The sequence below is a fragment of the Carettochelys insculpta genome, chromosome 3 (assembly GCF_033958435.1).
Source record: "Carettochelys insculpta isolate YL-2023 chromosome 3, ASM3395843v1, whole genome shotgun sequence".
NCBI classification, from domain to species: domain Eukaryota; kingdom Metazoa; phylum Chordata; order Testudines; family Carettochelyidae; genus Carettochelys; species Carettochelys insculpta.
The window spans coordinates 111,456,163-111,482,101 of record NC_134139.1 but is presented as its reverse complement, the minus strand read 5'-3'; the positions used below and the strand labels follow the sequence as shown (position 1 = coordinate 111,482,101).

The following is a 25,939-nucleotide window of genomic DNA, read 5'->3' as shown; positions in this document are numbered from 1 at the left end:
TTGGAGACTGGTGGGTTTCCTGCCCTGCCCTGAGCTACAGCCAGAGGCCTTTTTAAAACTGTGGGCCTCCTGTTGCCCAGACCTCAGGCTAGGCCTTAATGAGCTAATGTTCCCCCGCCCCTGCCTAAAGTAAGGCAGAAGGCTTTTGAACTGTTGCCTCTCACCCACCTGAGGCAAGGTTGGAACCCCACTCCCCAGAACGAGTGACTTGGGGGTTGTTGGACATTTGTGGCAGTGTGGTGGGACAGCCACCCACTGACCCGGAAGGGGAAGAGCCCTTCTGGGAGCCCTGAACTGGCTACATGTACAATACACCGATAGCCAATTGCTCTCCCATTTGGTACTCCACTGAGAAGTGCAAGGAGAATTGACAAGCGTCTCCTGTCAACACACGAGTGCAAGGACACTGCTAAAGGAGATCTAAGTATGTGGACTTCAGCTACACTGTTCATGTAGCTGAAATTGCATAACTATTTGTATTATAGAGAAGCCCTGAGCTGCTTAATTTATGTAATTGTAAATTTCAGATACAGTTAAAATAGAATTACAGTATAGGTTGAACCTCTTTAATCCAGCACCCTTGGGACTTGACTGGGGCCGACTGAGAGAATTTGCTGGACCATGAGAGGTCAGTATTGTCTGGCAGCATTGCCAACACTTCCACTGCTTCCTGGGCTCTTAATGACATTTAGGGGTAAATAACAGCACAGAACACTGAGAGCCAGCACTGGTGGCTGTAAACAAACTTTATGGGAACACAGGAAACTTGGCCAGCTCCATGATGAATGGTCATTTGGCTAACTAAAATCATGCTGAATTACTGATGTTGCCAGACAGGAGAGTTTCAGATTAAAGAGGTTCAACCTGTACCTGAATTGTATAAAAATTGGATGTAACACTTAAGATCCTTTTGATAGTACTGTTTACCTTCAAAGAACTGAAATTCTAGAGAATAAGATGGAGTTCATTCTAAGTTTGAATTGTTCTGTAAGAAGGAAATCTACATTCCAATCCCCCTGTTCTTCTGTGTGCCAAAACTGAAATGTATATTTGCGAGCAAATGAAATTTAAAGACCATGCAGGTTGCTATTGTATTGTCTGGCTTTTGTTTAGGAAATTGAGGTTTGAACATGAGACGAAGGAGAATTTAACCTCAACTAAAGCCAATTTGCCTTCCATTCTTCTCCATACCAAAAATTGATGGATGTGATTAAAATGACTATCTGGGCACCCTGGTGAATGATTTCCAGAGACTGAGAACAGGAAGAAACTTGCAAAGAGCACACTTTAGGCAGAATGGACTGGGGAAGATAGACTTATTTGGTGGAAGAACTACGTGGTACAAAATGTGGTCCTTCAGTTTATATCCTGTTGGGGTTATGGTCTCTGGAGTTCCTCTACCAGAGGAGAGAGACAATAGGAAAGTTTCTTAAGTTTCTTTCCCTCTTTTTTGGTTGGCTTTGCTGTGATCCATTTCCTCCCCTCCCCATTCCCGATTCTAATCACCTGTCAAATCATGCGTCTAGGCAGAGTGCCTCTGGGCAGTGTCCGATGACTCCTTAAACACCTAAGAGGAGCAATGTGCACTGTCTAGAGTGTACTCTGCTCTGCCCCCTTTCTGGATCCCTGATTTTTAGCCTGAGACTCCTGTTTCTGTATTCTTATTCTTCCTAAGAAGTCCTCTATGGTTCAGACTCAGTGTTTCTTCTGCTGCAGTTGAGGGAGTTGTTTCCCAGCTACCACAATAGACATAATTTCTGGAAAAAGCTATTTTTCGTGCCAATTTTAGCTAAGCTTCTTTCATAATGGATTACTCTTGTATCTAGTTGCCCAAATAAAGAGATTTTCATCTTGTAAGGAAAGAAGCATAAACACTAATATAAAGGACTACAGGTTGAACTTCTCTCATCTAGCACCCTCAGGACCTGACCGATGTTGGCCACTAGATTTGCTGGATGACAGGAGGTCGATATTTTCTAGCACATTACCAACACTTCCACTGCTTACAGACCTCTTAAAAGACAGTTAGGGTTAAATTACAGCTAAATAACAGCACAGAATGCTGAGAGCCAGGACTGGTAGCTGTAAACAAACTTTATGGTACCATGAGAAATTTGGCCACACACATAAGCGGTCATCTGGCAAACTAAAATCATGCCAGATTATGGAGTTTGCTGGGTAAGAGTTCTGGAGTAGAGAGGTTTGACTGTCAAACTTACGTGTAGCAATTGCTGCCCTTAAATTTTGTATGGTAGAATAAATGAGAAGGGAACCTTGGGAAAGACTGGTGACATCTAAGATGGTGTCTGTTACAAGTCAGGGACAACTGTACCTGTATTTCCTGTCAATGGTCCCTTGGTAGGGTGCTCACTATCAGTTTTCGAGTTCTCAGCCATTACTTCCCTTGGGCAGAGAGCTGTGTTTCTCTCCCTTCTGACCAGGAATTTTCCAGGCTGCACAGCTCTCACCTTACATTGCAATAATCCCAGCAGGCCACACAGCCTAATGGGCCCAACAGTTGCATGTTGCTAGCTTGCTGGAAGCTATGAACACCAGGAGGCCCAGTTGTAAGTTACCACATGGTTCTTTATAAGCAAGCACATTTATTCTTAAGGTTAAAGCATTCCAGAAATCTATTAAAAACCATGGAAGAATCCACATGCATTCTAAAAAGCTTAACTGAGGCCCTAGCCCCTTCCCCCTAATTCCAGTCTCAGGCTCTGGTAGGTGTCAGGCCTTCAGAGCTCACAACTGGGGTCCTCCCTGTGGTTACAGTTTCATAACTCTCTCAGGTTTAGACCCACCCGTAGGCAGTATTTTGTTGGTGAGGCTCAGGGGGTAGCCATATTAGTCTGTAGCTTCACAAAAGCAAGCAGTCCTGTAGCACCTTAAAGATGAACAAATTTATTAGGTAATGAGCTTTTGTAGGTAACACCCACTTCTTCAGAGTTTGAGTAGACAATTAGAAACCAGGGTTTATATAGCAGGGGTGAGGGGGTGGCGCATCCACACAGGAAAATGTTTTGAAATAGCATTCAGCTATTTCAAAATATTCTGCCCCGCAGTTAGCATGCTAATCTAGAATTAGGGCCACCTGGAAGCAGTTCAGGCAGGGCACTAGGGCTGTAGCTGCTTCCTGTGGCTGTTGCCTGAGGGCAGCTGAGGCTCATGCTTAAAGGGACCCCCTGCCTCCTCCATATAGCCATTCCTCAGGTCCCAGTGCCTGCATACCTACCTATCCAAGGGTAGCAGAACATTGCCACCAACTGCTCTGCTACAGGATGCTACAGCACTCCCCGCCATGAAGCCAGAGCTGCACCTGGACAATCTCTACTTCCTGCTGCTCGTGCTGCATGGGCCATACAGCACTTTCTGCAAACTGCTGCCATAGAGCTGCTGGAACCCTATCCCATGCCCATGTGGTAAACCCTACTCTTGTCCCTGGAGGAGCAGATTCTGCAGCTGGGGGCTGCCTGCCAGAGACCTGTGTCCGTGCCCCATGGCATCTGGACACCAGCACAGCCTGGTGGGACCACACTGTTCTGGAGCACTGGGGATACCAGCAATGGCTCCAGAATTTAAGGATGAAGAAGGCCACGTTCCTGGAACTGTGCAAGTGGCTCACCTCTGCCCTGTAGCAACAGGACATGCGCCTAAGGCCCACCCCCCTCTTCCGCAGAAGCATCACCCTCTGGAAACTCAGCACGCCAGAGAGCTACCACTCCATGGGCAACCAGTTTGGCATAGGGTAATCAACCTTCAGGATCCTGCTCATGGAGGTATGGGGGTCTCAAGCCACTGGCTCAGACTAGGGATGGGAAGACAGGATGGGCAACCCAGGAGAAGTGGGGGGGGCAGAGATGGTTCTAGCCCCCTTCCCAGGAGGGTTCCCTCTGTCCCATTCCTGCAAAGCCCAGCCAGGAGTGGCCCTAAGTGCTGTGGGGGGGTCACTCCCAATAAGTGGCAGGGACTTGGGGAGGGGGGACTAGTAGGTGCCCTGGCATCCCTCTGATTCCTGCTTCATCTGGCCCCATTGCAGGTGGTCAGGGCCCTCAACAGTATCCTGCTGCACAGGGTCAGAGGCTTTCATTAGGGGATTTGGCACCCTGGGCTTCCCCAGCTGTGGAGGGGCTGTTGATGGAACACACATCCCTATCCATGCCCTAGAACACCAGGCATCAGCCTACATTAACAGGAAGGCCTACACTGGCAACCTTGACCCCTCCCAGCAGGCCTTCACTGCCAGGCTGGCCAGCGCCTGCATGGTGGTTGAGGGTGCCTTTGGTTGCCTGAAGGGTCTTTTCCGATACCTCCTCACCTGCCTGGACGTCAGGGAGCACCACATCCCTTATGTGGTGTGCACATGCTGTGTCCTGCACAATGTGTGAGAGAGGCAGTGGGAGGCCTTCCTGCCAATGGGGGTTGGGGGGAGGCTGAGCACCTAGGCAGGGCTGACGAGCAGCTGTGCATGACTACCATCCGGCAGGCCCATCAGGGACCATGCACATCTGGGGGACCCTCAGGGATAGCTTCCCCTTCTCGACAACTCAATAAAGACACATTGTGGCAAAATACTTTATTATTTACAAGTGGTGGAGGGAAGCTGAGAAAACTGGGGAAGAAACCAGACTGGGGGGTAGGGAAAGCTGCAGCAGGGAGGCAAGGGGCAGGGAGGCTCAGGCTGTGCTGGGCACTGGCCCTCCCAGTTCACATCTCCACAGTTGCAGTGGCCTTGGTGTTTCTGGAGTGGGGGAGGTGTGGAGGAGGAGATGGGATGAGAACAGGAGTGGCAGTGGGTATGGGAGTGGGGCTGGAGCAGTCTGGTGCTGCATGTCCTGCATCATCTCATGTGTGTCACTGACCACAGAGCAGCTGGTCCAGCTGTACTTGCCAGCTCTCCCACCGAAGTCTCAGGTCTTCTTGGACTCAGCTGACCGTGGTCAGGTGCATGGCCTGGAGTGTCGCCAGGTGCTGCTGCAAGAGATGTGCCATTGGCCACGTGTGCTGGCGGTATCCCCAGGTCCGGGAGGCTGTGGTGGGGGACGTGGCATGCTCGTCACTCACAGATGGTCCAGCTCTGGATTGAGGACACTGCCATTTATCCCCGGGGATGCAGTGCGCAATTCCCACCCCGCCCTCTGTGAGCTGGGAGTGATGGTTCTTGGCTGTGTCGCAGCTGATGTGCTTGGAGCCAGGACATGTGCGCTCTGGATGGTGGCCCCTGATGTCCCTGAGAGTGAGGGCTGACACAGGACTGTAGACATGCCCATGTGCCATGTGAGAGACTGTTTGGTGTGTGTCCTGATGTCCCCTGCCCCCATCCCATGGTGGCTTGTGGAGGGAGGGTGTCCCACACTGGGGTTGGAAGCTTGGCAGGCCTGCCAAGCTACTCCAAGCCCCATGGACCAGGGGTCTGTTATGACACCTCCTCCCGCCCCCACCTCCGTGGGGCCACATGCCCAGGAGCAGCATGGCACATGGTCCCACATGCACTAGTTACCACATGCTCCATGGCCAGCAAAGGCCAGGTGTGGAGCACGTAGCCCGCCCGCCCAGCCAACCCCTCCGCTCACCCCCCACCCCCAATGCGGGGGACAGTGATGGCACACACCTGATGGTTCCTCACCCATGTTGGACGATGCTTGCAATGGCTCTTCCGGGTGGCCTCAGGTCCCCTGTGTGTCCAATTGTGACAGACTGGCCACGTCCAGGTCCCAAACCTCTGCCTCATCGCCCTCATCACTGCCACTCCAACCCAGAGTTGACCAGAAGGGGTGGGGATGGGACTGCCCTACCTCCCAGGACAAGGTCCAAGTCAACACAGTAGGGGCAGCTGCTGGGCACTGCCCCTGACAGGGACCATCCCTCCCTGGCCAAGCTCTTTGACCTTTATCCACCCCGGCCTTGTGGCCATAGATGACTGCATTCCTGTGCTGGGTGCAGAGAACCTGGAGGTTGGCCTCCTTTCCTCAGACCTCAATGAGTTCCTGGCTCTCCACACCCAACCATGAAGAGACATGCTTCCTGCATTTCCAGGCTGGTTCCTGGAGGGCTGGGGGAGGCTCCCGGGGTCTGGTGAGGGCTGGTCGGAGCCCTCATGGTGGCAAGGTAGCTGGCAAACAGAAACAGCAGGGTGATTGGCCTGCTCCAACCCACAAACCTTTCCTGCAGGATGTTTGCTTTTCAGGGCTCCAGGGGGAGGAGGGGAGAACCATGGAGTTTTGCCTGTGCATGGCCAGAGCATCCAGAGCAGTCAGCAGGGCGCCCTGGGGAGGGCTGGAAGGCCCTCTTTGATTTACCCCTTATTCCCCATCTAAACAGCACTTATTTCATAAAAGCTATTTTGAAATTAGCGCTATTCCTCCTGCAATGTTTACTAGTTTTCAAAACAACCCCCCCGCTGTCTTGAATTTATTTTGAACTAGCACGTGCGTAGTGCAGGCAACAGCATAGTCATTCCGAAATAGCGGCTGTTGTCTGGAAATAACTGTTGTGTAGCCATAGCCCAAGAGTCCCTGGGGCGGGGGGCTTCGTGCATGAGTCTTGGCGGGAAGATAGGCCCGTCCTGGGTTAGGTCACAACTGAGTAATGGCTTTGAGAGTGAAAGTGTCTGTCGGCGCTTTTCATATAGCAGAGCAATACAGCCTCCCATGCGTAAGACCCAGCGTCACAAAACAACCTAGGCATTACTACAGGGAGCACGGCACCTGGCATTTAAGTACATAGGCAATGAATGGGGTCAATGTGTGTGTAAGAATATGAGCCACAAAAATTACTTTCCTACCTTACTAGCCAAGAGCTGATGACCACCTTAGGTCACTCAGGTCGTTTCTAAGCTCCACTCCCAGCTGGATAATAGTGAGAAAGAATTTCAATAGGCAGCATCCACCACAGACGAGTGCTCTTGCCAGTGAGTTAGCAGGCATAGTCTGCTCAGGGCGAGTCTCGTTCATGATACTGATCCACTTTGGATACATGGTTGGTCATCGGAGCAGAGTGACTGTCTCCCACCTCCCTAACCACAAGGTTAGAGCAGTGCTCTCTCTCTCCTCTGGCCTCTCTCGCAACGACTGTTACTTACCCTACTTGTAACAGCTTCCACAGGAGATGGGGCAGCAGCATTTCCTCCTCCCTCCCATTAGAATGCCCTGCAGCTCCTGATCAGGGTACTTCCCTGAAGGCAGGATTTGAACAAGGTCTAATGCTTCCTCTGGGTGCCCAGGACTGTGACTTTTCTTGTTACCCACTGCTGCCAGCAAGAGGGAGTCTGCTGTAGCTCGATGCCAGCCCCTGTCACTCCCAGCCACTCAGGCACTCTTTTGGGTTTATGCCCATCTTAAACCTGCCTAGCAGGTTTGCACTAGGCCAGCGGTTCCCAACCTTTTTCCAGACGAGGACCCATTTTGACAATTCAGGAAGACTGGGTGACCCAAGGCAATTCAAAAACACGGGTTGGGAGAGATGGGGGGTAGTGCCGTAACTAGCTAATTTTGCAACTGAGGAAAGAATATAAAATTGTGTCTCCTCACGTGTATATATTCATAATAGTTATTTCATAGAAAAGGGGAAATAGATTAACACTCCATTTACTATAGTTAGAGTTATGGTGGAAAGACACCCATCCCCAAACTGCTCTCCCCAGCTTAAACCCCACAACCAGGGGCTAGAGGAGTCACACTCAGGAGCTAGAGGGGACTAGGGGAGTCACTCAGGGGCTGGAGGGGTTTAGAGGAGGTTAGGAGTCACTCAGAGGTTGCAGGGGGCTAGGGGAGTCACACTCAGGGGCTAGAGGCTAGAGGGGGACAGGGGAGTCACACTCAGGAGCTAGGAGAGATATTCAGGCTGGAGGGGACTAGAGAAGTCACACTCAGGTGAAGAAAAGGGCTAGGGAGTCACACTCAGGGGCTAGGAGTCACTCAGGGGCTAGGGGAGGCACAGGGATGCCCACAGCTAGAAGCACCCCGACCCCCCAAAGCTGGAAGCAGCACCAGCCGCAGGAACCCTGGCCGAGTTGCGGGGGAAACACCTTTGACACAGCGCCAGCGGCAGGAACTCAGCTGGGGGGACGCCATCTCCTGCAGAAGCTGGAAGCCTGGGAGCTGATCAGCTCTGCCCTCCCTCCCAACCTTGGACCCAGGCCCCCACCTTACCTGAGCTGGGCGCTGCTCCTCAGGTATGTAGTTCTCTGCCCTGCAGCTGAAATGGTTCACAATTTTATTGATTGGCTTAACTGCCTGATGGCTGTTAATCCAATTAAAAAGTTGAGAGTGTGAATGGCTTCTTAAGAGCCACCTGTGGAGCTGCCTAGCTCAGCTGGCGACCCTTAGGAAATGTAATTGTGACCCATGTTTGGGTCCCGACACATAGGTTGGGCAACCCTGCACTAGGCGGTCTTGTCCTTGAGTTCCTCTGACATGTTCCTCGCCCCTGAACTAGTTAGCTCTTAAACAGTGGGCAATTACCATGTTTGCTGTCTGTAACAGAACAGTATACACATAGCTTGACTAGTGTAACTCAGGAACAAGCCCTTTGCAACACAGCATTCAGCTGTATGTATAGTGACAATGTTCATAAATTTATGATTGAAGAATAAGGTCTAAGCGATAGTGCAAAAGGAGAGCAGGCTGGGACAGAAATTATTACATACAAAACAAAATGCGTAACATACCTCTTAGAGTATAACTAACTTTAACAGGTCAAAATCCTTGTTTAGTTTCTCACCTAAAGAAAACCCGCAGCGTTGCTAACCAACGTGAGTAGGAACCAGCTTTCATGAACGCAACCCCCTTCCTTTCACTGTCCTGTTTGCTTCCTTAGTGAAAGATAACATGGTATCTTTCTTACCTTCCACAAGTTCATCCTCTCTAGTTCGGCACCCTAGAGACCTGACCGATGCTGAACAAGTCTCATCTCCTATATAACTCAGACCATAAAACTTCCTCAAATAAATGCTTATTTCACACTGAGCTTCCGAATCATTGCAGAGGTAAGTACAGATGACATTCAAAGAACAGTGTGTATCTACTGAAATCTGCGTGCAAGGCGGAGTTGACAAACCAGATTTGGATCAAAGGACACCTCTCTCTCTTGTCGAGGTAGATTAAGCATTGCAAGGAAGCCAGATCAGCTTAATAGGTAAAAAAAAGGGAATGGGATGACACCGGAGACTACACCACTGGGGCTGTCCTGGCTTTAGGGTTTACAGACAATGAACTTTGTGGATATAACTACAGGTTCAACCTCTCTACTCCAGAACACTCTCAGTTGGCACATCCATAATCCAGCATGATTTTAGTAGCTGGAAGACTATTTAAGCATGTGTGTGGCCAAGTTTCCTGTGGTCCCACAAGTTTGTTTCCAGCCACCTGTCCTGGCTCTCCATGCTCTCGGCTGTCATTAAGCTACAATTAACCCCTAAATGCCATCTATGAGCCCAGTAAGCAATAGAAGTGTTGACAATACTGCTAGACAATATTAGCCTCCCACAGTCCAGCAAATTCCCTGGTTTGGCATGGGTCAGGTCCCCAGGGTGCCAAACCAGAGAGGTTCAACTTGTACCAACAGCCTCTCATGAATAATTTCACACCAGTAGCCACATCACTCTTAAAACGAAGTGGGATTTCAGCATCTGTGCTGACCCCTCTGCACCTTTTCACCTAGCTTAGGTAGCTCCCTGCTCATCGTACTGGCTTCTGAGAGTTCCTTTCTTAGGCTGCTAAGTCTCCAAGTACAATGCAGAGGGAGCCTGGACACCTCACATGGGGCTTGGAGTTCCACTAGGCAGCAGGCCACCTAACATTAGGTCCTGCAGTACTGAGCACTGCAGTGCCTAAATTCCTGTGTGATACCAGCACTTTGGGTCTGCAGGGCTAACAGGCATAAAAACCCTTTCTTTTGTAACTAAAACGGGCTGACACTCAGACATCTGCTGTGTGAGGCAATGGCTTTTTAAAATACTGTTATTTTTTAACCTATTACTGCACCTTAACTCCTGGATGCCAAGAATCAGATACTGCCAATAAAGACATCAGTGATGGAAACACAAACCAACATCAGCCAAGCAGGACTGTTGTGTGCTGCTGAACAAAGATTTTCAAAGTTACCATGTACAGTTGTGTAAAGTGAGCTATCCTAGCCAAGAGGCACCAATTTCATTCTCATCATCATGCAAAAGCACCAATTTGGGGGGTAACCCAGACTTGCAAATTGGGAATAAAATACAATGTGGAAGAGCCATCTGAGCCAGGTCATCATTTCCCTGTTTTTCAAGGATGGGGGCTTTGCCTCTTTTGTATCACTAAAGCAACGCTATAAAATGGACACCCTCACCAGAGTGGAAGTACTTAACAACAAAATCACTTAGTAAGTATGAGATTGGCCCAAACACCCTAAGATCGTCAGAGGCCCCAGGGCTACTGGAAATTGAGGAAATGCTTCATAAACTCTCCAGGCCTATGTCCACTTATGAGTGGAGAGGAACTCAGCTGGTCTAGGGTTATTTGTGAAAGAGCGAGAAGGTGCTTAACACAGCCCTTAAAATGGCCCCAAAGTGGAAAAGCACAGTCTAGAGCGTTGAAAACATAAATCGCTGCAAATATGTGATACAGCAAAAGATTCTATTCAACATGTACTGGATGCCAGAAGAGTTGTGCAAGATGTGGTCCTTTTCTTCCGATGTTGTTGGTCCTTTAAATACAGAGAAAGGAACCCTTGTGCAAGTTATGGGACTGAGGAACGGTGAAGCAGCTAGGGAAAGAGGTGGACACAAGAATGAAATTAATGCTTGACTTCAGCAACCAAACTTCAGCTGAAAATTATATCCTCGGTCAGGAGCAAGAAACCTTTTTTGGACAAGGGCCAATGTCCAACAGAAGGAAAAAAACCACTGATCTAGCCCCCATTTAAGAAGGAAATAAATCATCTCAGATGTGACCCCCAACACAGAAGCAGAAAAAAAAATAGACAGCTCACTCCTTTTATACTCTAGCCCCCCAGGGTAGGGGGAAGAGATGTGCTGAGGTTCAGGGCTTCATCCCTAGAGCCAGATTAACTATTCTGGGGGGCCCAGGGCTAGAGTTTGTGGAGATACATAAGCTCTGTGGTGGGGCCAAAATAAGGGGTTCAGTGGGCTGGAGGTGTAGGATCTGAAGGGAGGTTGGCAGGGGCAGAGGGAGTGTGGTCCGGGTGGGAGGGAGGGTGCAGAAGTGGGGTGGGTGGTGCAAGTCTGGGCAGGAGATTGGGTGCAGGAGTGGAGGGGGGATGTGGGGATTGGGCAGGGGATTTGGGTGCCTACCTGGCGCAGCTCCCAGGGAGCACAGGTATCTCCACGCTGCTCCATGCTTGCAATTTCTGGCCAGAGGGAGCAACAGGGTGGTGCCTTAACACAGGCACTTGCTGACAGGGAACAGCACCATACAGAGCTGCTTCCCACCAGGCAGAGGTTGCAAGCCAGACAAAGCCTGTGGGCTGTAAGCTGCCCATCCCTATCCTAGGTTATGTACCTGCTATGCTGGGTTGAACTCTACCTCCAACACTTTGGTTCTTGAGGACTGTCATGATTACAAACAGATGGCTTTCTAAAAATGGAGTAAGCTTATGCCCAGGTTAGAGCAGAGGTATTTTGATGTGTTTGAGTAGTGGAAGAAAGAATCGCTTGAAGAGCAATTATATGAATTTGAAAAAAATTGTACCTGATTTCTTGATACCTTTAGATAAAGAATATGGAGATAGCTCAAATAATGCTAACACTTCCATTCTACATGATGTCTCCACTGTTTTCCCCACACTTCTCACCTCTCCACTCCTCCCTCCTTTTCCTAGTTATGTACATTTTATTAAGTAATTAATTTTACCTCCACACTAACAAGTTATGTCTGTTCAACAATGTCTGATTTTGTATTGTCTGGTGTTGCAACTTTGACAGGTTGTAAAGTTATGTAACTGTGTAATTCTATTGGCCATCATGAGAAATGTGAAATCTGTGGTAATATATACAAGCTGTAAGTAGTTTACACTTTTTTATTACGTGTTTCTGTAGGAAAATTAATGAAAAACTAATCACAAAAAGTTATGTACTGGGGCAAGGTAACAAACAGTTCCTAGCAAGGCAAAAGCAAATGCTGTAGAGTTTCAAAGAATGCCAACAGTGAGCAACAACTGCTGGCTTATTTGAAGTGATTTGTGCTAACATAGTCTTCACCTCCAAAACCCATCACCTCCAATGTGCTAACAGAGTCTTCACCTCTAAAAAAAGCATCCTTCTTTGCATTCTCAACAGAGGGGCCAACAGCTGATTGAAGATGGAAAACCAACTACCCAGTCACCTTCGTAGTGGTCCCACCAAAACTGAATTGAGGTACATTGGCAACAAGTTGTGGGGAAGTCTATTCTCCTGCCTGGTAGACACTTGTTTGGTTGATGAACAGGCCTTATTTCTAGGTGCAGTCAACCTAGCACCTTCTCAAGCAAATAATTCAAAATAAAACAAGAATATAGTCTTCAACCCCATTCTGAGAGGGTCACAGCTCAATTTCCAGCACAGTATTTACCTTCAATTTCACTAATCTCCCCTCTACCTGCGATTAGACGAGCAAAGGACTCACTGGGGATTTCTCTGTTGGTAACACACCAAATATGGTTCCATGATTTGCAAGCTAGGAATGCTGGTGCCAAATAAACTCAGCAAATTCTTAAATACTTTAAATGAGCACCTGCTTTAACAGAGGCTTTGTTTGCAAAAGATCATGAGCATTTTTCTTATCCATTGACAGTCAATCATTTGTGTTTTGTTCTTTGAGCCAAGGCCTGTAAATTGGCAGGTCCACCCCAAACTGTTCCAAAAATGTCCTTTTCTGCCCGTAAGGCAGCTTCAAGTTGTAGTTCTCTTCCAGCTGCAATCACCTTTTTCACAGCCTGAATCACTTCAGCTGGACCCTTTGTATATTGATGTAGCCATGCTTGGGCTTCTTCTAATGGCCTGGTTCCATCAGAAGACAGCAAAGTTTCCTCAGCCAGCCCGAGATGAAGTGCTTTCTCGGGATCCACTTTCAGAGCACCACTTAGCAGCTTCAGGGCAGGGCCACTGCCCACGATCTGTACTAGTCTGGCAGCTCCTCCCCAGCCTGGTACTAAACCCATTTGTTTGTGGACAAATCTAATCTCGCTTCCTGGAGTCATCAACCTATCAGTGACAAAAAAATATTCAGTGTTAATCTCTCCATGTGATTTATATAAGACATATTAGAAGCGACAAAGGTTTACTGTTTTTTATCCCAAAAGTAAAGTGCAACAGGATAGTCTTAAAGAGACAGCTGTGTTAGTCTGTAGCTTCATGAAAAACAAGCAGTCCTGCAGTACCTTAAAGACTAACAATTTTATTTATTAGGTAATGAGCTTTTGTGGGTCTTGCCCACAAAAGCTCATTACCTAGTAAACAAAACCATTAGTCTTTAAGGTGTCACAGGAGTGATTGTTTTATTGTGCAACAGGATAGTATGTTAATTCTATATATTGTACAGCCACTTAAGCATCTTATACCTGTCATCTCCAAATGCCAGACAGGAACCTATCTAAACACCATGGACTTGAGCTTGCACTGACTTGAGCCAGAGCTGTGAGTGCTCAGCACCTCTGAAAGTTGGGAATCAGTCTCTATGTCTTTCAGTTGCTGTCACACAATGTGGTAAACTCTTTGCTGGATACTCACAATATTATGCCTCTGTGCTCCTATAAATCCCACGATCCGATTGGGATGCAGACTCTCTCTTTTCTTGTCTTTTATGGCACACTTCCTGGTACCAAGCTCACTGTTATCCTACATGACCCACTTGCCCAAGGCCACAGAGCCCCTCTGAGCCCCCTCCTCCAAATTACCTAGTACCTTGACTCAGAGGCCTAGTGGTGTTAGTCGGTAGTGTCAAGTAATAACAAGTAATCTTTATAGACTAACACATGTATTAAGTCATGAATTTTCATGGGTAAAACCTATCTGAGGAAGTGGGTTTTTACTACAAAAGCTAATAATGTAATACATTTGTTAGTCTGTAAGGTGCCACAGGACTGCTTGTTACCAGTAACTTGAGTTCACCCTTTCCCATAGCTCCAACCTTGTGGTCCCTCTGGGTTATAGGGACACATGATAGTTGTAGCAAATAGACAAGCTGGGTAAGACTTCTAAACAGCAATCCATATTTAACATAGCTGGCACAAGCACTGTTCTAATCTAGACAAAACAGTGAAACTTCTGCACACATTTCCCTGCCTCAGTTTCCTTACTATTCTTCAAGCTTAGTTCATGGTACTCTAAGGAGCAGGATCCTCATTGCTGCTGATAGCTTCTCCTCTGAATCACGGCGTCTTTCTCCACATGCTCTGCTGCCACTTTCCTTCCGGCTCAACTGTCCCCACAGATAAAAAGACTCTCTACTACAAAAGTATCCCCCCTCTTCCTCTGTCCTGTCCAAGCCACCCATTTACTTGTGAGCCCTGCTGAGTATCTCAGGGCAGCTCCATCCTACAAATTTATATCAATGTAAGTGAACTGGTGCTCCTGAAGGGCATCTGGTGCTGATGCCTTAAGCTGACAGGAGACAGCTCTTGCATTACTTTAGTAACTCCATCACTGTGAGAGCCAGCACCTGGCAGGCTAAAGTTGACATTACTAAATTACTCAGGAGTGTAGATTTTTCACACCCCCAAGTGACACAGTTACACCAAAGTAAGTATGGGCATGTCCACAGTGCCATTTACTTCAATCTGATTTATGTTTCTCTCAGGCATGAAAAAAACTCTACCACCTCTATACAATGCAACTTTTGTGCTGTTCACACTGGTGCTATGTTGGCAGGAGACGTGCTCTCATATCAACATAGTTTCTGCTTCTTGCCAAGACAGAGAATTACATTGATGGGAATGCTCCCCTTCTGGCACAATGCATTTTCACCAGCAGTGCGACAGTGGCATCAGCTGTGCCAATGTAGTGTAGTAGTGTGTATACTTGCCCTACGCAATGTAAAAAGCCACAGAATCTGATGCTCAGTCAAGAACTAGTGTTAACGCATGAATGCTTTGTCCTCTTGTTTGGAGATTTTCTCCTTTCCAAATTTGAGCTCTGTAGAAAAACTTGATTGGCCTGATTTCCCTGTGCTCCAATCATCCCATTGTCCCAAGGTGCTTTCACTTGAAACGGAGTCATCAAAATTTGAGGACATTCCATTTTTCGGGGTCTAGGAAACAGCTGAGATAGCCTGACAGCATGTGATAAACACTAAGGTTCTTCCAAAATGGAATAATACGAAAAAGTGCTTAATGATGAGGAATAAGAGTGGCCACATGAAAAGCTGCTGTGGAATGTCTATTTCATAATAGCTTCCCTACAAGGACATACCCTTACTGGAGTTAACTGATCTTCCTTGCTGCAGGGACATATGTGATACATACAGGAGAGAAAAGGGAGAAAGTTGAAAATGTGCATACAAGGTCAGCTCTTGACTCTACAGCAATGGCATTCGCTAAAGAGAGCTCTATCTGCTACCCATTATGGGCAAATGGGCTAGGATTATTCAGATGTTGTGCAAAGTGGGTTGTTTTTTTTTTTGCCATAGGTTGGGTATTTTTTGTGGCACATTCTCAACCCCTGCCAATCCAAGATGGGAATAATCCAGCTATGAACTAAATCTAATTCCCCTGCAGGACAGCAAGATACTCTGCCATTAGAATGCTGGTCTGGCTGGGTAATGCAGATCCTGTCACACAGCTGGCCCAGGGAATGCTATATTCAGATTAGTGGGACCATTTACTTACAAAAACAGTTAAAATCCCCTCTGTTATGACATTACCTAGAATGTTTTATATGAGGTTTTACCTCAAGACAAGAAATTTATAATCCATTGATGTTTGGAGTCTCTGATCAATTTTCAAGCAGCAGTGTGCAGTGGGAAATTTGTTATAGAGGAGAAATATACAGTATACATTAAAATAACTCATCTAGTCAGCAAAGCATTTGATCAGCAGCTTGCAAGCTTCACTTTGATTTTAATGACAGAGGTCGAGATGCAGTTAGAATTCAGTCCCCCAGGATAAAAGAGCTTCCTTTAAATAGCAAATTGGGACTAATTATTTCTTCTACACCTGCATGTTGCAGTGTTCTTTCAGGCTCCTTACCCGTCACTATTAACTTATTATCCCGGTATGCTCTAAAGAGATTATCTAAACATCCACAGATTTTGCCGAAATTTCACCATATAACCCCCACACTCAATCTATCAAGATTGAACCTTTCCACAACAGACAGCTGCATGAGAGTCAGCTTAAAAAAAGAGAGTCACAATCTCACCCACTTTTCAGTTTTAACTGAATAATTAGATGAGCTCCTAAAAGAAATACAAAATCCCTGACAATACATTCAAATTATGAACCAATTAACCTCTCCCAATGATTAACATTTATCAGGTTATCAAATGATAACAATACTATGGCTATGTGACAGCCAGGACTTCCCCGCTCTTTCCCACAGATGCCCAGCCAGACAAATAAACCCCCTATCTCTTCTGTTTTATGGTGAACCCTTTGTGTTTCTGTTCAGTGCAGAGAAGGAATAAGGAAATTATGTATTATAACAACTGCTGCTTCACCCCTCGGGATGAAGGCAGAAAAACAATTCTTTTTTACTTGCAACATAAAATGAGAATTCTACTGTGAAAATATTGTAATACTGATATACAAAAACTTTCTGTTACATGGTTTAAAAAAACACAAACCTACTTTGATCTTCTTGAAAATCTTCTGGTTACAAATATTAATTTGACAGAAAATGACAATGGTAAACTATTTAAAAGCAAACAATGCCTAAAGTTTAATGTACAAAGAGAGAAATTTTTAAAAGCCTTCCATAAACTTACCTCCCCAGAGATATTATTGACAGCAAGCACTGCAGGCAGTTCTACAATCCCTATTTTGGGTCAATGAACAAAAGATTCCACAAAATCAGGCTCTCTCCTGCTTGCAATATACAGCTCACAAAGGCAAGGAGCTGAAATCTAGAATCTCTACTTCAGAGTCTTTAAAGAAAGGGATAGGTCTCAGTTACTATTTTAATAAGCAGGACTGTATAATCCTCCTAAATCCTTTTAGTGATTACAATAATAGCATCTGTTATTAAGAGTTAAATAAGTTAAAATGATATCCAAAACAAAACAAAACAAAAAAAGTTCCACCTGACAGTCCCAAGCACAGAAGGATTTTGGCACTTCTAAATATGTAGGTCAAAGTACTAAACTGAATGCCAACATGAGAAATCATATTCAAGTTACAACTTAACTTTCCCATGGCCCCACAAATTACATGAAATATTTCCAGTTATTGAATTAATCCATCATAATACTTTTTGTTTAAAGATCTAAACAACGTTTCAAGTTTGAACTTAAAATAATTCACTTGAAATACTTGTTTTCTTCCCTGAACCCCCCCAAGTCAGCCCATAATATGAAATGTGCAGATTAATAAGAATCAGGCCCAAAATTTCCAAACAAAGAGCTGGGCTTCAAAAGCCATACATAACAAAAGATACCCAATTTTCTGAGGAGGGCAGACAGAGACCAAGTCCATGATAAGGCAGCCACAAAAAAGTTCATAATTTAACAATGAGGATTAGGTAGAAGATGTTGATCATATTTGGGAATGATGTGGCCACATTTCTTTGAACATGTGAGAAGGTAGGCAGCTGCATTCAGAATATTCTGAAATCTGGAGAGTTGTGGTTTGTGAAACAACAGAGAAGAGATTTGTACTAGCTCAGGATAGAAATGCTGAAAGCACAGAGGAAGGATTTGAACAGAGATAGAACTGAGACTTCGGTATACAAATCAACAAGGCAAAGAAACTCATAAGCACATTTTCACACAACAGATTGTAAAATCAAAAAGATTTTAGGAGTCAGAGTCATGATTCTGTAGTAATTACAGCTGATTCACGCTCATTGGCTCCAGGACACTCTGAAGCAAAAGGAACTAGTAACAAGCTAAAGCCCTAGGAACAACCAAGCTGAAAGTTTATGTGTTGCTTTAAGTGTCAATTAAAACCAAATTCTGAGAATGGAATATATTTGAACTCTAGAGAATGTGTGTATAAACTGTTCCACACAAAATGGGTATTTAGCCTGCTTACAACAAAATTAAATGAATGCTGTTAGTTTTGGGGGGGAATTCCTGTTCTTCCTCTGCTGTGACTGTTTAAAAAGCTGTGTCAAACCAAGGTAAAGAACAGCATTTTGAGGGAAATACTACCTTGAACTGAAGAATCTGAAACTTCTAAAGCTATAAATTGTCTCTCTGAAAATATGTCAGAACATTGTACCAACATACCTCTCCAGGGATTTGAAAATGTGCTGTGATGCATGGATGTTCAGTGAAGTTTTAAAAGTGTGCATTGACTTTTTCGGAATATGTACATCATTAAAATAAATCTGATGACCTATGAAATCTCAGACACCTACATTTACCAGAGCCCATGCGTAGATGAAACCAATATTCCTTTTCCCGAAATCATTCACTGAATTTTCGGATATTTTTGGCCCCCAACCCATCTCCAGGAAATGTACTGCATCTGTCTAAAAGTACTTTGTCAGCCTGGACTTCCCCAGAAAAGCTCATGAATATGCAAATACTCTTTGTTAAATTCATATCATGTTTTGCCTTGTGAAAAGAGCCACTGTGCACTGACACAGTTTTGTTTCAAATAAAAAGCATCTTGTTTACTGAAACACTGATTTTGATAGTAATACAAGCTGAAATCCCTACACAAGGCAAAAAGTTTCCAAAGAAGCTAATCTAGTGTGTTCTAATATTCTGAAACCTGCACTTGGAAGAGCTTGCTTTTAGAACACTACTGTCTTTATAGCCTTTTTAGGCACAAGGAGTCATGTTTTATGGTGCAGATTTTATATCATAAACAAAAATAAATTAAGCTACATATTTCACAAGAAATACAGAAAGAAAACACCATATTTATGCAGCTTGCATGATTTAATATTAATATTAGCTTTTTTTTTTTTTTTTGCGCTGTGAGACAGATTCTGCCACTGTCAGTCACACTTAAGAGAAGATCATTTGGCAAGCAAGCCCCTCTTTAAATCAGTGGTATCATTTATGAGGTAATGTACTGCTCACCCTGAGTAAAGGTACTAAAACTAGGCTCCTTGTAATTGAAACTGTGCAATATGAATGTTACATTAAGCAACTGTTTTAATTGTTTAATTCCCTTAATTTATTTTATAAAATGAAAAAATGGGCAGTGCCTAGTAATGTTTGGCTTTAAATTATTCCAATTAGACTTTTACACTAAATTCAAGTTAATATTATGACTGCATTGTTGCTGTCATTTGTCACTTTATGTTGCAAGTACAATGGACCTGCTCTTCTACAGCTACATCTACACTAGCCCAAAACTTCAAAATGGGCTTTACATATTCATATATATTCATACTTTACATATTCATACATATTCAGCACCTCACTAGAATGCCAGCAGCCATGGCACTTTGAAATTGATGCGGCTGGCTCGTCCAGACGGGGGTCCTTTTCGAAAGGACCCCAGCAACTTGAAAATCCCCTTATTTCTAACAGCAGATAAGAATAAGTGGATTTTGAAGTTGCTGGGGTCCTTTTGAAAAGGACCCCCATCTAGATGAGCCATGCGGCGGCGAGCCACGTCAATTTTAAAGTGCTGCGGCTGCCAGCATTCTAACGAGGCGCTGAATATGTATTTCAGCGCTTCGTGAGTAAACTTCGAAATGGCCATTTTGAAGTTTTGAGCTAGTGTAGACATGGCCTATCTGTCATCCCCAGGAGTGAAGCAGCACTTATTGTAATGCCGTGCTCACCAATCCCAATTAACACAGATGAACTTTCCCTGTAGGTCAGGCAAGGACAGCCTTGTCTAGATTCTGGTTGCTGCACATCGGAGTTGTGCAGAGGATTTTTCACAGCTCTGACTTTAGGCTATGTCTTGGAGGGGAGATCTTCTTCCAGGTCCTCCCTTCTTATTTCTGTACCTTCTTTCTCTCTACTGCTGATATCCTTCTTGGACACCAGTTTATATAGTGACACTCAAGTTCCGCTTAGCTATGCCTTCACCAGTTATTTTACTAAAGTTTTAGCAACCCACTCCTAACATGTAATTGTAATGTAATTCCCTTTACCAATTATATCCCACCACTTTAACTGATTCACACCTAGCAAAATTAATCAAAGAGCAGACAGAAGCCACACCAACAGCAGGAATCATAATGACAGAACAATAAAAGAATGAGCATTCACAACCCCAGCTATTGATAAGTAGTTCCTTGTCAGACAGAATGCTACCAAACTAAGTTTTCTTTAAACATCTTGAGATCTGCTTCTTTATCTGGTGATATTGGGTGTCATTAGGACAGGGTATCCTTCTTAGCAGCCTGATAATACACTGTTTCTATGTACTGTTTTGATGGAATGTGAGTATGTAACTTCCTGCTGCTCTTTTATTCTGGCTGTAAACAAAGGCTTTAGGTCTTACAATATTGCTATGGGCCTTACAATACAGCTACAGAAAAAGGCTTTATCCATCACTACCTCTGCCTGAGGTGCAAGTTTTGGGCCACCCTTCTAAAAACGTCCTGATGTGTCCTATTGTCCATCGCCAGGAATGCAGTTGCAAAGGCTTCATCCACCACCTCATCTGAAATGAGGATGATGAAGCCCTTGGGACCAGGTCCTCCTGCTTTTCTGACTCCCTGGCGGTTAGCCCAGGCATGTCTACAATATCTTGTGGCATGGGAACAACATGGGAGGCTGGCTCCACAGCTACAGCCACTTGTGCATACCTCAGATCCTTGTGATACAGGGGGTCCTCCAGTGCTCTGGGAGTATAGTGTGGTACTAACATGGCAGAAGGAGGAGCATGGATGCCACTGACATAGCCCAGGAACCCGGGCCTTGAGCCTAATACACCCAAGGGTTCTCTAGAGGTGTCCCGCACCAACCTGGTGTCCTGTGTATGGCATTAGCTGGTGCCATCTCTGGTGCTGGCTGAGAGTGAAGAGCCGCCTCCATTAAAAGGAGCTGAAGGCGACAGTTCTGCCCCTTCTTTGTCCTAGTCCTAAAGCTCAGCAAATGGGGCAGTAACTTATTTAACGGCCTCTCCCAGACATGACATGTGTGGAATACCCTTGGGCACAAGCTTCCTGCAGTGCTCACAGGTTTTAAACCCCTGAGACCAAGGCATATGCTGGTCAGGGGGACAGGGAAAAAGAGGAAAACCCCTGAAGGAACTAGCTGTAACACTACTAATCTATGGCTAAGCTCCACCATATTAAACTATTCACAACTAGCTAAAGCACAAAGCTCTAGAAAGACACTTGTGAGGCAAGAGACCAAAGCAGCTACAACGACCGTTACTTGTGGTAAGGAACTAAGCAGGGGGTGGGTTGGCAGGGTCCTACATATGTTGCCATTGGGATGCAACTCCAGGGTTCTCCACAGCTGACCCAACAGGTACCACTAGGGAAAACCTCTGACAACTGTGCATGTGATGCACGCATGAACACCCTATTGGATTGGACATGAGCAAGCAGTAGAAGAGGGATGGTCAAAGTGGGGGCTGGGCCTCCTTGAATGGACATGAAATTTCATAAGGTGGGTTCACAAGAGCAGAATCGGCTGTTGGACCTCAGGCTTATCCATCTCATTACAAATGTTGAAATATGTTATGCTTTTTATGTATGTGTATTCACATTTATATATCAATTAAAACGTTCATACATTCTACATACTTAATTTCTTACCTGTGCCAAAAGGGCTTTTTATATATGAACATAACTGAAATTTCTGTCAGTTTGGTTTACATTAGACAGGTTGGGGGGCCCTGCTAATCGCAGGGATGAAGAGTGGGGCCCAGTGTTAAAAGTTCGCTTATCCCTGTGCTCGAACAACACCTTTTCCCCTTAGCTTTACTTCCCACAGCAGAACTCCAGAACCTGCACTAGATTCTGTTTCTCTCACTAACCTCCTACCCCAACCAAGATATTCCCTCTGTTCTTAATTAAAATCCCATCTGGTGCTCCTGCATTGCCATTGTTTAGTTGTACTGGACCAGGATGCTGGAAAGAGATGGAAGATGGATCCACAGCTACAGCTATTAGAAAAATTCTGGCAGAATATGGAAGGAATTGCAGCTGACCGCTTCATGCAAACTGAAGCTACTCGGCAGTGATGATAATTGTACAGTATGGCAAAGCTGCAGTAAGATTAGAGAATATTAAATTTTCAGGAAGCCAAGATGCATTCAATGCATTCCTTACTACCAGATGGGACTTATTTATATTACATATTGTCAGTGTGCCAAATTAAGGTTAGGGACGTTTAAAACTGGTACATTTATAGATCGGTTAATACAAAGAAAAAATTACCTTAGGTCTTTTTAGCGTATGTTCCTCAAATATTCAGGACTGGGATCTCATTATTCTAAGAACAGCATAGCTACTTACAAAGACATGGTTTAGTCTAGTTTCAAGTGGTTTAAGTGAAATGGCTTCTATCTCTTCTTCCTCTCAGAGGCTATTCTAAATTCTCATAGAGCTGATTGCCAGGAAGTGCAGCATATATTTCCCTCTGCTCATTTTCATGTTATTACCTTTGCTTTTAAGTGCTTCTCTGGACTGTGCCAAACCCCTCCCTTTATGTATTTATGTTTTTCTTCCTTCAGATGCATGTGGAGAATTCCCACTGATTTCAGAGGGAGCCTGCTGTGTTACACTTTTGCCCTTTGTGTCAGTAGCCTGTTTTCACACTCCCTGATGAACATTATTTAACCTAATGACCGACATACACTTATTTTAGCCTCTAAGTCCCCAGTGTGACTTCAGCTTCCTAATAATTAGAACCCTGCTACTGCGGACTGCCTCACACTGACAGACCCCTGCGCAGCTTGCAGAGCTGGAGCCTCATTTGCTATCCCCTGAATTCCAGACTACTGGCATCTTTCTGATATTAATACACAAGAACAATATGCAATTTCCAGTAGAAAAGTCCAGGAAACAAGTGGTTAAAACACAATTCTGGTTGTAACCTTTCATGTAACAATTAAAAAGGAATGGAGAGTTAGCTAATTCCTCTTACTTATGGCAACTGAGCTTATCAGCAGGCAGATACATAAGTCATTTTAAGGGTACAAAAATACAACTACTAAGTAGGGATGTAAGGTGATATAAAACACACACTTACACTCATCACACTTACAAGTCAGGGAGGGGAAGTTAGACCTAACCCTTCTGTAAGGTGTATGATTAATGATTAAAATCACTGCAGAGTACCCACTGAATAACAGAGACCTAAGCCAGAGTATAGGTGAGAGAGGTCATGTGGCAGAAGAAGCACTAAAGGCTGAGCTTTTTTAACCCCCAAATGAAGACCTGGTTAGTTTAGTTTATTTGTGGTCTGCATAATATTGAGGTACCACCTTCTGAGCCCAAGAAGTAAATGAAGAGGTGCTCCCTTCCTTGCCCAATGGGGAGTGCTTGGCTTGGTTTCACTGGTGGTGTTGATCTTTCTCCCCAACAGCATCTGCAGCCAGGAACTACTATATAAAGCATTTCACCTCTTTTTAATGTCTGGAAATCTAAACCTCTCTTTCACACATGGTATACTTACACAGTCAGTGGGCAAAACTACAGATGCCCTGGGATTCACTGACATGAGTCCTGGTGCATTTTAATAGGCAGATATTATGGATTTACTAATTCCTCAGATTTCTATACTTACTGGTGTTTTTAGCATATTAGTGGAAAGCTATTTCCCTACGGGTTGTAAGACTGATCAGCCATGAATATAATACCTTAAACGTGACATGTCCCGTAGAGACAACCATTCAGTTGCTGTCACTTGTCTGGAATCAAAACAGCACAATTTTAATCCTACCTGAAATCACATGCTGTGGTAAGTTCTGCTCCACCTCCGAGAGCTTTTCCTTGAACTAAAGCAACACTAATAAGAGGCAGCCTACACAAGAGAGAAAGACAGAGAGGATATTTGTACCCAGAATGCATATAATTAATACTAATGTATAAATAACAAAAGGACACAGGCATTATATTTTTGCTGTAAGTGCTCAGTAAACATAAATCATATAATTCAAATGCCTTCAATCTCTTACTCTGTGCTTGTAAAGAGAACAAAACCAATCACCACACTTATGCTCAATATTTATGCCAGGCTGCAACAGCAAGAGAGCAAAACACAGAACGGAATAACTGATTTTTTTTTTAGGCACAGAAATTGCAGTATTTGCTTGCATCCAAGGGGGTGGGGCACAGTCTCTTCCCACTGTCACTTCCAGGTCATTTTCATTAAGCTCACTAAAATAATTTGAGATTCATCAGGAAACTGAAGCAGCTGGTCATACCAGTTTATGTTTCTACACAGCAGGTAGTCTCTAATTGCCAAACTGAACATAATTCAATGGGATGACAGAGTTTACTGTGAGGTTAAACAACAAACCAAGATTCAAAAGTAAATTTCAGAATTCTCCAACGTGAGCAGAGAGGGAATAAAACCACAGTGACAGGAACAATTTTCAGCCCCCAACAGTTACTAGGAGGCATCCCTTAGAGAAGAATTAATGCCTGTATGGTGCTCATGTTCCCAGAGCCAAGGAATAAGGAGCATATAAGAGAAGAAGGATGGTCTTGTAGTTAATGCATTCAGGGGGAATCAAAATATGAGGTCAGTTCCTAGGTCTGCTGCAAACTTCCTGTGATTTTTCAGGTAAGTCACTTAACCTCTCTGTGCTTCAGTTAAATAACATGTTTTGCCCACCATTTATCAATGCTGTCTGTTCTGACTGTGTTCGATAGCACTCATGCAAACCCAGACCCTGATCCAACTGACACATCCAGGCACTGCTGTGATACGAACAACAGGTCTAGAATTTCCTGGGGAAGGTTACGGAAAGATGGGGAATATTGCAGTTAAACCTTATCAATGCTCTCTCATACACTGTTTGGAAATATAGAACCTTTTTATCTTCCATTTGCTCTCAACAGACATCTTAGAAAACATTAATTACAAATAAAGGGCAGAAACAATCCATAGCACAGACTCACTGCACAGGCTATTTCCTAATTTTTAAAGGGATACTACAAGCAATAGAGAACAAAAATAAAATATGAAAAATTATCAGTGGCAAAGTGAATTAATATACCCCTCATTTGCACATGTTCCTCCCATGAAACACCTGCCCAAAATCAAATCAAATAAAATAATGCCCCTTTGTAGGCTATGTAAGTTTTGCCTTTCCACTTTTCAAAGCTCACCAGCCTCCACTAAGTAACTTCAGAAAGTGTGAAGTCCCAGATTTTCAAAGTGACTTTAGCCTGTACTCCAAAACCAAAAGCCAGAGTTGTACATGCAAACCAGATTTAGAGACACACACATAGCTACCCAAATTGTACACACAAATATGAGATTTTGTCCTCTAAAAGTCTGCACACTTCTAAATTGTGTAAGTAAATTTAGAAGCCTCTTCTGGGAAAGGAGCAAACACAAATATTACCTCTTGAGTCTGGTTAAAGTGTTTTGCATAAACATGCACATGTTCATCCCATCCTATAAAGAAAAAAAATCAATCACAGATTAAATCACTGTAAGATTCAGCAAAAGTATATATCTATTTTTTCTCTCGTAAGGCCCTGATTCTGATCTCCAAGTAGTTTATTCTGATGCAACTCAACTTACATCAATAGAATTTAGAAGTAAGCCCAGCGTTGATAAGGGACTGTTAGTTAGTAAACTCAAAATATATATCGAAGTTGGTAACAATATATTTGTCGGTTAGGTGAAAAAATATTTGTCCATGTTAGCAGACACAAAATATTTACAGCTGGTCAAGTAATCCCTAATTACCTTTCAGGGGA

General features: G+C 44.5%; 1 protein-coding gene across 3 annotated transcripts in view; it reads right to left on the bottom strand.

Annotated features, from left to right (window-relative positions):
• Window positions 1-12,012: 12,012 nt before the first annotated feature.
• ECHDC1 (ethylmalonyl-CoA decarboxylase 1) overlaps window positions 12,013-25,939 on the bottom strand; it is a 101,530-nt gene continuing 87,603 nt past the window's right edge. For all 3 annotated transcript variants that reach the window (XM_074988777.1, XM_074988780.1, XM_074988778.1), the window contains 3 exons: window positions 25,579-25,631; window positions 23,946-24,026; window positions 12,013-13,180 (listed from right to left, as the gene is read on the bottom strand). In XM_074988777.1, the coding sequence (XP_074844878.1) occupies window positions 12,775-13,180; window positions 23,946-24,026; window positions 25,579-25,631 (540 nt within the window). In that variant the 3' untranslated portion in view covers window positions 12,013-12,774. The remainder of the gene's footprint in view (window positions 13,181-23,945; window positions 24,027-25,578; window positions 25,632-25,939) is intronic.